Source organism: Apteryx rowi, unplaced genomic scaffold (genome assembly GCF_003343035.1).
Source record: "Apteryx rowi isolate R43461 unplaced genomic scaffold, aptRow1 scaffold_415, whole genome shotgun sequence".
Lineage (NCBI taxonomy): Eukaryota > Metazoa > Chordata > Aves > Apterygiformes > Apterygidae > Apteryx > Apteryx rowi.
In genome coordinates, this window is record NW_020450650.1 from 359,146 (window position 1) to 372,151 (window position 13,006).

At 47.6% G+C, this 13,006-nt stretch overlaps 1 protein-coding gene across 4 annotated transcripts in view; it reads right to left on the reverse strand.

Moving 5' to 3' along the window:
• The window catches only part of INF2 (inverted formin, FH2 and WH2 domain containing), a 30,644-nt gene extending 17,962 nt beyond the window's left edge, over positions 1 to 12,682 (reverse strand). For 3 of the 4 annotated variants that reach the window (XM_026075958.1, XM_026075957.1, XM_026075956.1), the window contains exons 1-7: positions 7,393 to 7,801; positions 5,804 to 5,919; positions 5,063 to 5,222; positions 4,195 to 4,228; positions 2,990 to 3,131; positions 2,733 to 2,874; positions 1,351 to 2,166 (exon numbers count right to left, since the gene is read on the reverse strand). In XM_026075958.1, the coding sequence (XP_025931743.1) occupies positions 1,351 to 2,166; positions 2,733 to 2,874; positions 2,990 to 3,131; positions 4,195 to 4,228; positions 5,063 to 5,222; positions 5,804 to 5,919; positions 7,393 to 7,786 (1,804 nt within the window). In that variant the 5' untranslated portion in view covers positions 7,787 to 7,801. Of the gene's footprint in view, positions 1 to 1,350; positions 2,167 to 2,732; positions 2,875 to 2,989; positions 3,132 to 4,190; positions 4,229 to 5,062; positions 5,223 to 5,803; positions 5,920 to 7,392; positions 7,802 to 12,665 lie in introns of those variants that run through there. The other variant, XM_026075959.1, reaches the window with a different exon arrangement.
• Between the last annotated feature and the right edge of the window lie 324 nt (positions 12,683 to 13,006).

Below are 13,006 nucleotides of genomic sequence, written 5' to 3' on the forward strand. Positions count from 1 at the left end.
GGGGCAGCGAAAAATCTCCTGGCTTTTGGGGCAACATGAGTTGCTAGTAGGGAAACTCCTCAGAAAATGAATGAAATATAGTTAACTCAAACTCAGTAATAGCACCAGAACCATTACGAACAATTTAGACAATGTACTGGGCCCTTCAGAATGTGAAGATACTCACATTTACTGCTTAACCAGCTAGAGGACAATACTATGTGCTAGCAAGGAAAAAGGCACCTATCCTGGTGGTACTTTGGTATGTACTTGTATGGTTTGGTACTTTAGGCCAAAATGTGCTGATAAGAAAATGAAGCATGAGGCAGACAGAGGTCATGCAGCCACCATGCCCTCCCTAAAACTGCATTCTCCTCCATGACTGGGTTAGCAAATTGGGTTAGCATGAGAAGGGCCTCAGCCATTTCTTTCCTGGTCCCATGCATGATATTATTTTTGTTCCTTGCATGCCAGCAGAGCGATCAGGCACAACCTGGCCATTTTCTAACTGTGACCTCCTTAAATTTTTCATTTTGTAATCTAGCCTCCTTCTGGAATGCTGGATATAGGACTACTTGAATTAATGAATTAATCCCCACTGCACTTTTAGAAATATCTTTTCTTTGAACACCTAAGCTTGGCTGTAGAGATCTCTATTGAAATAATCCCAACAATGAACAGCCCTTGTGGTTAAAAATGTGCATTATTTAGACCTGACCTATGCCACCTTCCATACAGTGGATGGTTGCTTGTCTAGGTCAAGGCTGACCTTGCCTACCCTTGTTTTTTCTCACATTTCAGGCTCCTTTTTGGATTCATTAGGAGAGGGAAATGTGATCCACAGATCGAGAAACAAGTCAATATTTCTCGTGGCTCTTCAACACTTTCAGTGTCCTTCCTGAGTTGTGGCTGATGCCCCCTCTCCATGACCTCTGCCATCTTTTTCACCATGGCAGCTTTCCAGAGTACCTGACACTGACACACGCTTTTAGTCATGCCTTTCATATACCCAGATGCAAGTATATATGAACTGGGGAACAGACAGTCTTGAACCCAGATCAGAGCCTGTTGAAAACCCAAGCTCAGGGTATGTCATGACAAATTAGGGGAATCTTCTCATCCATCCCCCTGCTTTTAATTTCAAAAGATTTTAGTTCTAAACAAGCTATTCCAAAATACTGATCTAGCTGGAATGGTCACTAAATATTACTAGGTTAATGGTACTTTTTTTTGTTAAGCTTTGAAGGTCAGATGTACTGGAAATCACAGAAGTTCTGTTTCTAAATGGAGTCAACCAGATTTGACACAGTCAGAGAAAGCGGGGAACTGTTCTTCTCCTGGGTGAAGCGACTTTTTGCCAGGGGCACGCACCTCTCACCACGTTGGAGGGCAGCTTTTGCCAGTTCAGCTTCTTCATTCTCAGTGTTGGCGTCTTCACCGCCTTGTGGATGGGCCTGCTGGAGCCGACTGGGCAGATGAACTGGGCAGCCTCAATGGCTTCTATATGATCTCCCGGGATGCCTCCCATGCCAGGCAGTGGGGGAGGGGGTGGGACGCCCCCCATGCCAGGCAGTGGGGGAGGGGGTGGGACGCCCCCCATGCCAGGCAGTGGGGGAGGGGGTGGGACGCCCCCCATGCCAGGCAGTGGGGGAGGGGGTGGAATGCCCCCCATGCCGGGCAGCGGTGGAGGAGGTGGGATGCCCCCCATGCCGGGCAGCGGTGGAGGGGGTGGTACGGCTGCCACACCAAGAAGGGGGGGTGCAGAGGGTGGAGGCATGCCTGGGAGCGGAGGGGCTGGAGGCACATCCATCATGGGGCACGCAGGGGGCATGGCTGCCACGCCTGGGAGCGGTGGAGGGGGTGGTGGGGGTGGTGGTGGTGGAGGTGCTGGGGCAGAGGCAGCGATGGGTGCAGGGGTAAATGTCTCYGGCGAAGCCGAGCAGGCTGAGAGCTGGCAGGATGAAATCTTCTCTTCTGCAGTTGGTGGCCCTGATGGAGGTGCTGGTGCCTTGGAGGGGTTAGTTGATCTCACAGGGCTCTGAACTGCACTTGCACACACTTCCAGTTCAGTCTGAACACCTTCATTCATATTCCCGGACAGACGGTTTTCAGCTCGCTTTTGCTTGTTTGGATGTTTCTTGATAGATAACAACCTCTCGATGACTTCTTCAACTGTGTTTCCCTGGACTAAAAAACAGGTGAGGGTCAGTGGAGGAGACAGGGCTCAAAGGTTGGTTCATGCTATTCAACCTCCCTCAAGCGCCACATCCGGATCCACAGAACCCACTCCCTGGAGTCACGTTACAAAACTGTGCTTTTTCCTTCCATGCAATTTCCTTCCCAGGGTCCTGGCCCAGCTCAAAGCCCATAAACACTGCATTAAGCATGACTGCCAGCAAGGCTAGCCAGCACCAGCAGCAGGATACCAATGAAGACAGAGAGTCCCACTGACTCCTACCACCCAAAGCCCACTGCAACGTTAGGCCTTAACCATCAAAGCGAGGCAGTGAATCCTAAGCTGACTGATAAACATGGCCAGCTCTCACTGGCATCTACAGGTCCAGGGTTTCACACCAAGACTTGACCCCATGTCGTATGAGAGTTTTGTCTCTGCTTCTGTTCAGTTCTTAGGATGCCCCATAGCTTCTTTCCTGTGCATTTGGGAAGGACTTGTGGAGGTATTGGACAGGGAGAGGGAAAAAAAGAGGTTAGTGCAAGGCTGGAAGTACGTTCCACTCTTATGTCAGTCTTACTGTCATTTGCGAGCAAAATGGCTCTGTTCACTACAGCATCCAGGGACTCCCACAGCAAGAGGCTGGAGTGGTGAGACGGTTCCAGGTGCAGAAGGCTCTGGAGGATGGACAACAGCTGGATGGAAACTGGAGAGCGGCTCACCTGGAAGACAAGGTGCTTTCGATTAAGGGTAAGGCTGTGCACCAGACTGGTTCCAAGCAAAGTGTGTCAGCTTTGCCATTGCATGATCTTGTTCCCCACATGAGGGCCTACTTACTTTATTGAAGAGAGATGAAAAGACCTCATGATGATCGTTCATGTTTATCCCATCACATATCTTTAACAATTCCTCATCATCTTCTATCTTGAACTCCTCAAATGTGTCACACTGGATAAGCAGATCCTCCTCCTCTATGTCTCTGCAATCGTACAGCATTCATTTTCATTGGAGAGCCCTTCACTGATGATTCAGATGATTGTTTTTGTTTAAATTGTTTTTATCTTTTTGCCTCTTGGACTCAGCCAGTCAGTGTTGAAAGYACCCAACTCTAACTTACTTATAAAGGATCAAATCCCATCAGCACTTTCTTTCTTGAACTGAATATACCTCTATCTGCAGTTAACACATGAAAATGAACGTGACTTTTCACAGCATAACATAGCTCAGTGTATGCTTTGTATGGACATCTCCTTGGAGGTATAACAACAGAGTGGCATTTCCACCCTTTTGAAGTTTGGCCTTGGTTTTTTTTTTTTTTTGTCAAGACAAAGAAAAAATATGCAAGTGCTGTTTCTGTTTGAAGGAACTTTCCTCTCTGCTATTCAATATTAGATTTAAAAAAACCCTAAAGCCAAGTTTTTCAGTTCTCTTGAGTACTCTCAAGGCAGGAACTCTACCCTTGCTAGCTGGTAGTATTGAAAAAATCATTTCTCTCCTAATTTTTAAAGGGCTGAATGGAGAAATTCAAATTACATGGGTAACTGCAACTAACATATAATGCATTCTAGAATTTACCATGGGTGCTTCTGACAGAACATCCTTTTTAAATTAAGAAATTGTGAAGATAGATAGGTCTAGGCAGGCATTAGTGAAGTGTCTTAGCTGCATCCTTCCAGGACAAAGACCAGCCGTGAAGCAGTTTTGAATACACCAAGCCATTCAGTGAGCCTAGAGCATCAGTTCGGGTTCAATCTGAAACGCTGTCTCAGCAAGGACATTGTTGTGCCTTGTTCTGCCTGCGCCCAGAACATCTGCCAATGCCATCTGCGACAACAGCTGCTGCAGGAATACGGTGGCTGGTGAGAATGTCTTAATGTTGGCCAAAAGCCTCTGGTTCCCACGTAAAGTGTGCACGCTACCATGGTCGACTCCACCCAGGTTCCTTTCACTGTACACCACTGAAGGCTGGTAAGTGTTATGTTTCCATAGCTATATTACTATGAATCTCATTTATAAAAGAAAATTTAAATGGTGATCCTTACCTTAGCTTGTCTAAAATATCCAACAACTGAAGCCCTGAGAACAAAAAAATATATATATTGGCATTTTGGCCTACTTGACACTGAAGTATTATGACCATCATATAATGGTATTCTCTAAATACATTTTGCAGAAATAAAAAGTGAAAATATCTTCATATGGATCTATCAAAATGGATAGGTTCATTGATCAAATGAGGAGACCTATAGTAGACACATCTGCAGCTGAGTGAAACATAGAGCATCCCCTTAGAATTACTGAGGGACACAAGCACTTCTGGGGCATGACTCACCTCATTCTGAATTAGATGTCTAAAATAAGTCAAATGAATTGTGCAGTCATATGCCCCTTTCTCCCACAGAAAGAAATGGAGCATAGGCTCATCAACTCAGATAAGCACACTATTTGAGATGAATCCTAACTACGGTGCTTAGGATTCCAATATTCAAGTAGTTGGAAGTGATCCTGAATCACAGGTAAACTTCTTTGGGAAAACTGAGTGGCTGCAGGGTGAAGAAGCCTCAGATCCTATTGGGAGGAGTTGCAATTTATGGAAATGTGGCCCCGTAAGATGGTTGGCTATAGAAACATATTGAAGACGTTCAAAGAATAGAGTTCTGTTGGGATGCCAGAGGAGATCAAAGCTATGGGAAAGCAGCAAAGAAAGGTTAAATAGATCTGGTTAAAAAAGGTTGTTTAAGAGAAGAAAAGAGTCAAAAGCCAAGGGGTATGGCTTTAGCAATTGCGCAGTTTTGCTCCCCATCCCTCTTTAATCATCTTATCGATACATTAAAGAATAAAGCCGTAAAACTGCCCTGTTTTTGGAACCAATTTTCTCTGAAGAAAGTTAGGTGCAACAAATTTTCTTACCTATGAACTCGTTTCTGATTTGTGTTCTTGTTCTTAGCTCTTCTTTCCCCAATATTATGGCATTGATAGCACTCAGCAGTGTCACCATGTATGGTACGTTATCTGTATTTGAGAGCTCATTCATTATGACACTGAATCGATACTGCTGGTTCTTCACACTCTGTTAATAACACAAGTGACATTTCTGTTCAGACAGTTCAGAAACTTCTTCCTCTAAATGAAGGCTCTCAAATAGAATTAGCATCTTAAAACCTCTGTCAGTTTATCCTGCTGAGCACAAAACAGGAAGATATGGCTAAAAGCCACATTTCCCAGCCACGGAGCAGTGTCTGGTCAGCAGAGAAAGTCAGTGAAACTCCTCTCAGATCCCTTTATGCTTTCTGACAACAGATGAACAACCTGGATTTTGGGCCAGTGAAACCCATGGATGTGGCACCTTTTATTTGGTTAATCTGGTGGCACTTTTCCTGCCAGAAAGGACCTTGTGGTTGGCAGGAGGCTGCCTGTAGACAGCTCACAGGGCAGCACCTTGGACTTCTGCTGACACAGAACTGGCCAGGCCAAAATTCCTACAAATTTCACCATATAAATCCCTGCATCTCTTACCAAAATGATGCAAAATGAACCTCATTTCTATTCCTTTTCTGTGGTACATGGACCTACCTGCATGAATCAGACCCCAAGTGAGTGTTCGCACATACTATGAAGCAGCAGTAACTCCTGCTGCAGTCCAACACTTGCCTTGTAATGGTCCAGGGCATCCAAAGCCAAAGCGTGGCCATCTGATGAATAAATGCACAGTGCAGCCAGGAGCTCAAATACTTGCTTTTTGACCATGACGTTAGTTGTGTCAAGTGCTGGGGGGGGAAAAAAAAACAAAAGAAAAAAGCAATTTATAATGGCAGATTAATGTTCTGAATCTCAGTGTCTTCTGATATTGGCTTATGACAAGTGGTAGAAAAAAGATTTAAGAAGTAGTACCACAGTACATGGAAGATGGGAAAAAATATCCCATTTTACAGCTATCTCATCCCAACCACAATATGCGGTAGTAACTTCTAGTGGGAATAGCAAATGCTAGTTTACTTACCCTACAGGCATTTTGACTGCTGCTTATAGCTGTTCACCTGCTCCAAGTACTAGTGGAAGTGCTGCCAACAGCAGACAAGATCTCAGCAATTGCAGTCACACATTTTATTTCCAGTTTTCAAAGACGGGTATTTTCTAGAATGGCAGATGAACCACTGCCATTTTCTCCAATAATGAGCTTTATTTTTAGTGCAGAAGCACCCAGTATGCACGTCACATAGGCCAGTTGTTCTAACCAGGCCTCACGTATTTCCTTTTCTTCCACTACTGTTTCTCTGTGAGCCCTGGGAGGTGTGGGGGAGCGGATTAGATTGTCTCACTTTTCTTTTATTATTGTACAAAGAAGCCAGACCACTCAAAAACCCAGAGTGTCCCCTTATTTGTCACAGTACAAAAATGCCAGTTTTATATTTCACRCTGGTTAAAAAAATATAGGGTGGAGAGAAAGGAAGAGGACTTTAAAACTGAAGAGTGGAACAAGCCAGCTTTCAGCCTAAATGCATTTTAAAGAGATATTAAAAAGGCTTTCTAAGCACAGCTGCGATCTCAGCTCTGCAGAGCAGCACAGAAGTTTTCCTCCAGGCCTCACCGTAGTTAAGTGCTGTGCAAGTAAGTCCTAGGACAAGTTTGCTGCCTAATGAGGAGTCAAGTGAATGGCAGGAGAAAGCAAGTGGCATTATCTGCAATTTTATAGATGGGAACAGACTGGGCAGCAGAGAGAATGGGCTCTCTTGAGTCTAAACCATGCCAGACTCTTTCCTCTTTATGGGCTGCAAGTCTCCAAGCCCTCTGAATTTCTCTCTCTCTCTCTCTGCCCTTGGGCCTGACAAAAACTAAACGGCAAATGTCTGCTGACAAGTCGAAAGCTGAGAGGTCGTGGACTTCTCATGCCCGCCTAAGGCTCAGGCAGGGTTTATCCTGACTCCTCAGGGAGCTAAGAAGACATTCGTGTGGAAGTGAGCCCACCTATATAGCAGAGAGTGGCAAAGGCAATGTCATTTCAAAGCAGTATTATTTTAAAGAGGAAAACAATCCGTGTTATTAATCAGCTGCGATAAAGAACTTGCAAGAAGCCTATTAACACCTTTGGATATATAAAAAGCGACAGAATAGTGGGATAATTGAAAGACACATCTGTGAAATACGTCCAGTGCAGGGCGGGAAGATAAGCAGCAGAAACTTTTCCTGCAAAGTCTCCCCCTGCCATGTGTAGTGGGTGAAATAAGAAGACGTCTTCTTACCTTGGAAGAGTTTTCTGACGTAGCCCTCATTGCTGACAATGTACTCGATCCCTTTGTGGGAGTTCATCACCGCTCGCACACAATTAATGCAGGTGAGCTGAAGCAAGGCGTCAGAAATCCTGGCCACCCCTCGCCCAGACAGCCTGTCCAGGGCCTCCAAGAGGAGGTCGAGTCCGCACAGCTCCAGGAACTGGACCATCCAGGTGTCGTCACTGTTCTCCAGCCGCTTCTTCAGCCCGGAGTAGTTCACCACGGAAGGCATTTGTAGGAGGCGGATGCACAGCTCCGGCTCCGCRTTTTCCAGGTTGGCCTCCGACTGGTCTGTCTCCTGGGGCCCGAGTTTCTCCTTCAGGGCAGCCCATTTTTTGTGGGCACCTTCCTTTTTGATGGACATTGTGAACAATTTATCCTGAAAGGACAGGAAAAGACAGAGTGAGAATTCTATCTGGACTGACCACCAACCCTTGGCAGTAGTGGTTTTTCTCCCAGTGATCAGGACTTAAACCACAGCCACAGCAGGCCTCTTCTTAGGCCAGCTCTCACGCATGTGGGGCACACACTGGAACCAGTCCTCTGTTGAGAAACTAAATATATTCCCCACTTAACCACGCACATTACATTCAGGCCCTGAAAACTCTGTAGACAGACTCTTAGCACATCTAAGCCAGCAAATACAGCTTTAAAAGTAGCCAATTTACACCAGTCAATAGCCACTGCCTATTTTCATGCAGCGAAAGGACAAGGTTGGAAGCAGCATTATCAACTCTGAACTCCTTATGCCCATTTAACCTCTTTAAAATCTCACTACACTGGCAAGGTTGTGCAGTTTCTAAGTGTTTGTAGTGGGATGAAGTCATTTTGAGCATATCCTGCTCTTAAGAGCATCCGATTACTGTGTTATTTTTTGCTTTTGTTTCTTTTGACTGATGTGGAGGTTAATTTTATAGCACTCACTTAATCTCTTCCTGTCTGCTCTAACAGCAAATACGTTTGCAAAACGTGGTGCTTGTGTGTGATAATGTGAGAGCCCAACAGGTTACAAGCGGAGGACCTGCAGCGGGAAGCTATTAAAGCAGCAGTACATCTGSCCAAAAATGGGGAACAGCTTTTTCAAGGCCCATCTCCCTGGGGCACACGGTCCACCTCAGCCACTCTGTTCGCAGCAATGAGTGTGAGGGGCTGATGCCCCACAGAGAAATATCAAAACCTAGTTAAATTAACCCTGGGTGACAAACTTTATGTTTGAGGCAGGTTTTTCATTTTTAGACCTGTAGTGATTAAGATACAGAATGTAAGCCCTTTTCACAGATTTTAAGCAACCATTTCAAATCCCAGGTGCTCTGCTGTCCTACGCAAGCAGGATAACTCCAGCACCTGCCTCCCTGGTCCCCGAGCCACATGCCAGGCAGCAGTGCCGGACCCGCGACGGCTCGTGTGTCCACAGCCAGGTACTAACGCCACCTCCCCTCCCTGCCGTGCTGCTGCAACCCTCCTGTACACAGGGCTGAGGAGCCCCATGGAGGTCAGGAGAACTCGGGGGGCTAGCTGGCCTCCGAAACAGGCTGACACGGGAAGACTCCCCTCTGCCCTGTCCCCTGGTTGCCACCTCTTGGCCACAGCACTCAGCTCGGTCACCCCAAGGCTTTCCCGCAGACAGCAGCATCACGTCTCTCCTCTTTTTGCCACCCCTTTTGCTCAGAGTGGACAACAGAACTGCTTCATAGCACTGGACAAACCAGTCAGGGTAGGGACAGCAGTGAGGTGCTGGCACTCCCTGTCCTAAGGCTTGCCTGCCTCTGCCGTAGGTAAGCCCCAAGGCGGCTAGAGGCAGACAGGTCTGGCCAAGTGGTGCAGAGCCATACCAAATCTCCACCTCCTGTGACTTTATTACATTACGCACTAGTTGAGGGTTCCCTTAAAACCCCAGCTCTAGACTCAAGGGATTATAGGAGAATCTTGCTCTCCCTTCTAAACTCCAGCACTAGCTGTTTCTAACCATGCAGAGCGTAGGGAACGGCTTGAAAATCCAGACTGAAAGTCTCTGAAAGGTTTACTTGCTAGAAGGCCAAGAAAAAGGACCAGTCATTTACAACTATTCAAAATAAACTTCTTACTCTAAAGCCTGCCTTGTGATTTTTACTGAGGATCGAAGTGTTTCGAGAGGTACTCACTGCWTTCCTGCAACAGAGCCGCATGCCCCATGTACTGCCTGAGGTTTTCTGGTTTACCAGACAGTCTCCTTTCAGTAGTCACTCCTCCGGCAATCTCCAGATGAAGTTTGCGTAATAATTCGTGGTAGACATTTAGGGAATGATATTGTGGGTCTAAACATGTCTCTTGGAAGGATGCAAAGTGCAGGGAATGGGCTATCCTGAACAGCTAGAGTAAGCAGCCCCTGGGGGAAGGTGATGGGTGAAACTTTTTGCCAAGGGCACTCAAGTCACGACTCAGGGCTTTAAAGGCTGTTGAGTAAGGGTCAGAGAGGTGGTGAAGTTAGAGGGATATAGTCACAGAAAATCCTCATACGCTTTTAGAGAGCTGTGGAGAAAACCTTTTGCAGAGTTTCCCTTTGCTTCAAAGGGGGAAGAAATTCTTGGCCAGGAGCCCAGTTGTGCACTGTTTTGTTAACTGAAAAAAAGATAGATGGTCATGATGGAAAAATGTGAGGTTGCGAATATAGCATTTGAGGACATACTGTACAGCTTAAAATAATAAAAAAAAGACCATATTAAAAAGGAACAAAAACAAACTCCTACCAAAGTACAGGCCAGAGTTTCTAAGATTTGTCACAACTGTCGGAAACCCAGAGCCCTTACTCACTCTTGGCAAAAGTTTTGTTGGAGTTGGTCACTCCCCCAGTTGCTCCTCTGTACCCAAGCCCAGGAATTTGGGTTTGGCACGAAGCAAGGGAGAAGCAAAATCCTCCCTCCCCAGCACAGCGAGGTGTGCTGCCGCCACCATCGCAGCCCTGGCGCCGCGGCGGCGTCCCACCGCTCTCGCCTTAGGCAAATTTACAGTCAGAGGGCTGGACAGGCGCTCCAAAAAAAGCTGCGGTCAGATCCTGCCCCGTATGGCGCACCAAGCCCAGCGACGGGGTTTAGCGCCTGCGGGTTCGAGGCAGGAGCGGCAGCACAGGCTTCGCGGGGAGACGCGGCGAAATTCTCCCTGGGAGGAAGGTGCAGAAGGGGCAGAGTTTGGGGCCGCGGGGGCAGCGTGGGAGCCAGCGCCGGCGGGCGGCACGGAGCAGACCCCGCGCGCTCAGCGCAGCATTCTCCAGGTCTGGGACCATCAGGCTGAACCAGACCTAGTAAATAGTCCGGAGCCAACGTGGTGCCAGCAGAGGCTGGGGGAAGTCTCTTTAGCATCCTGCCTTCTCCAAAGGCCCCGGACCTCTCGGCCTCCTGCTAGCGACGATAACGGAGATGTGACTGTGCCGGATTTTGTATTCCTGTGCAGGGAATGGGCACAGAGCCACGCGCTTGCGCAGCGGGCCGAGCCCGGGCGCTTGGCCCCGTCCCAGCCCTGACTCACAGGGTGGGACCTGTCCCTGCTCTCTGCTCTGGCACAGGCGAGCCTCTTCGCTCTCCCCAAAGCGAAAGTGTGCACCAAGCCGAGAATCCGGTTTTACGCAAGCCCGGGCTGCCGGTTTTAACCCTGTTTGTTCCCGGAGGAGCCTCCTCATCCAGCCCCGTGAGAAGGGCTGCGCGGATGGCCCCGGGCCGGGAAGGCGCAGCCGGCTAATGAGCGGGTGCTCGGAGAGGCCGTGCCCGAGGTTCGGGCCATCCCGCAGAGGGGCTGCACAAGGAGCTGCTTTCTGCAAGCTCTCTTTCAGTCCAACTTATTTTCACACCCAGTAAATCACTCTATTATTTGCCTATGACTAAACCTTCCTTATCAGACTTGATAACGTAGTGGGTTGGCTTTTTTCCCCCAGTTATGCAAATACTCTGCTGTATACAGTATCAGCTACAGACAGTCATAGCGATTGTAATAATAGCATTATTGCCCTCAAGTTCAGTCAATTTCTAAAAATTAAGCTAAACCAGTGCAATGGGAGACAGGAAATAACGATACAGCATCCTGTTTACCAGCATATTTGTTCTAAATTATCTCTTCCTCCCCACCTGCACTGTACAGATGTGAAGAGAAGAGACACAAACCCAGACAGGTACATCTCGAAACTGTAATGGCTTGCGGTTATGCACCAAGCTGAACAAATTTGATTGATTAAATATTCTCTCCCACAGAGACTGTACTCTTTCTGTGGGGAAGAAAAAAGATTGCTATTGTATCTCATCGTAAAAAGGGAATAAAATAAATGGGAGCAGTACTATATAAATGGAAAGGAAATAAATATGGAGGAGAGCATGGTACAATTCTGCAGATGGTGTGATAAATCTGTTTACAAACACGGATGTGAGTGATATATTATGAATGCAGCATCTTTCCATATTTTCCACGAAGCACAATGTGGCAAATCCACTCAGATACATCCTTAAAGGGCTGGTAGCTTTCTGTTTTATCTCTGACCACAAAGGCTTATTAGCAGGTAAATGGTCTGACCGGAGTGAGACATATCAGAGATTAAAATGGCAGGCAACTATTTTGCTATCTCAAAGAGGCAATTTAGCACTACGCTGGCTGAGAAAAGGGAAGTACCCTGACAAAAGAGACCTGGCGCTAGACTTAAAGGGCTGCATACATCTTGCCTTGGCATCCAGCCAGGCTTCCAGCACCCAGGGCCTGCCCCGACTCAGCTGCAGGGCTTCGGGGTATATGCTGTTGCTGTTCCCTAGGGCTCCAGGACACGTTCTGGTGGCGCGTCCGTACGGCCTGCAGTGGGGACGCTCGCAGGTCACAACATCCACTGCGATGAATGCAGCTCTCTCCTGATCTTGCTTCTTGTCCCCTCAAGGTTGGCTAAGCCTGATGGAGATTGGTACCTAAAGAAGTATCAATGCAAAAATACGGCGGAGCAGTCCAATTTAAAGAAGTTCCCTTGGGAAACATAAGATCATCAGAAATGCTCGTCTCTTGCACCCAAGCAACATTGTGGTTCATGCTGCCAACTTTCTGGAGCATTTGGCCTGCAAAGCTGTGATGCTCCCTGCATCCATCCAAGCCAGTTCTTTAAACCTTCCTTTTCCTTTCTCTCCGAACACAAGGTGCTTCCCTGCAGTTTTCTGTGCCCCACTGTCCTCCAAGTAAAGCCAACTCCTATGGAGATGACATCCACGGGAGACAAATCAGAGCATGTCAATACTTCCTCCAACCTGTGAAGTTGTGCAGACCAGAGCTGCACGGCACAGCATTCAGTCTAAATTATTGCATGGCTCTAGGATGGCCTGGGTCACAGCAAGGACCTGGAAAGACACGTGAAAGGGCATCTCTTACCAGCTAAGTATAACTGGGTGTAGGGGAAATGGAGATAAGTTGCAGGGCACAGCCACTCTGATTTGTGGGGGCAGGCCCTGAACCTCGAGGGACCATAGCCCCCCCGTGCCTGTGCTGCAGGACGGGGGACACCGGGGGCCAGCAGCTCCCTACAGCCCTTTGAGAGCTCTGACGAGCTGAGTGGACCCCGAGCCCGCGTGCTGCCTTCGTGGCTTCGCGG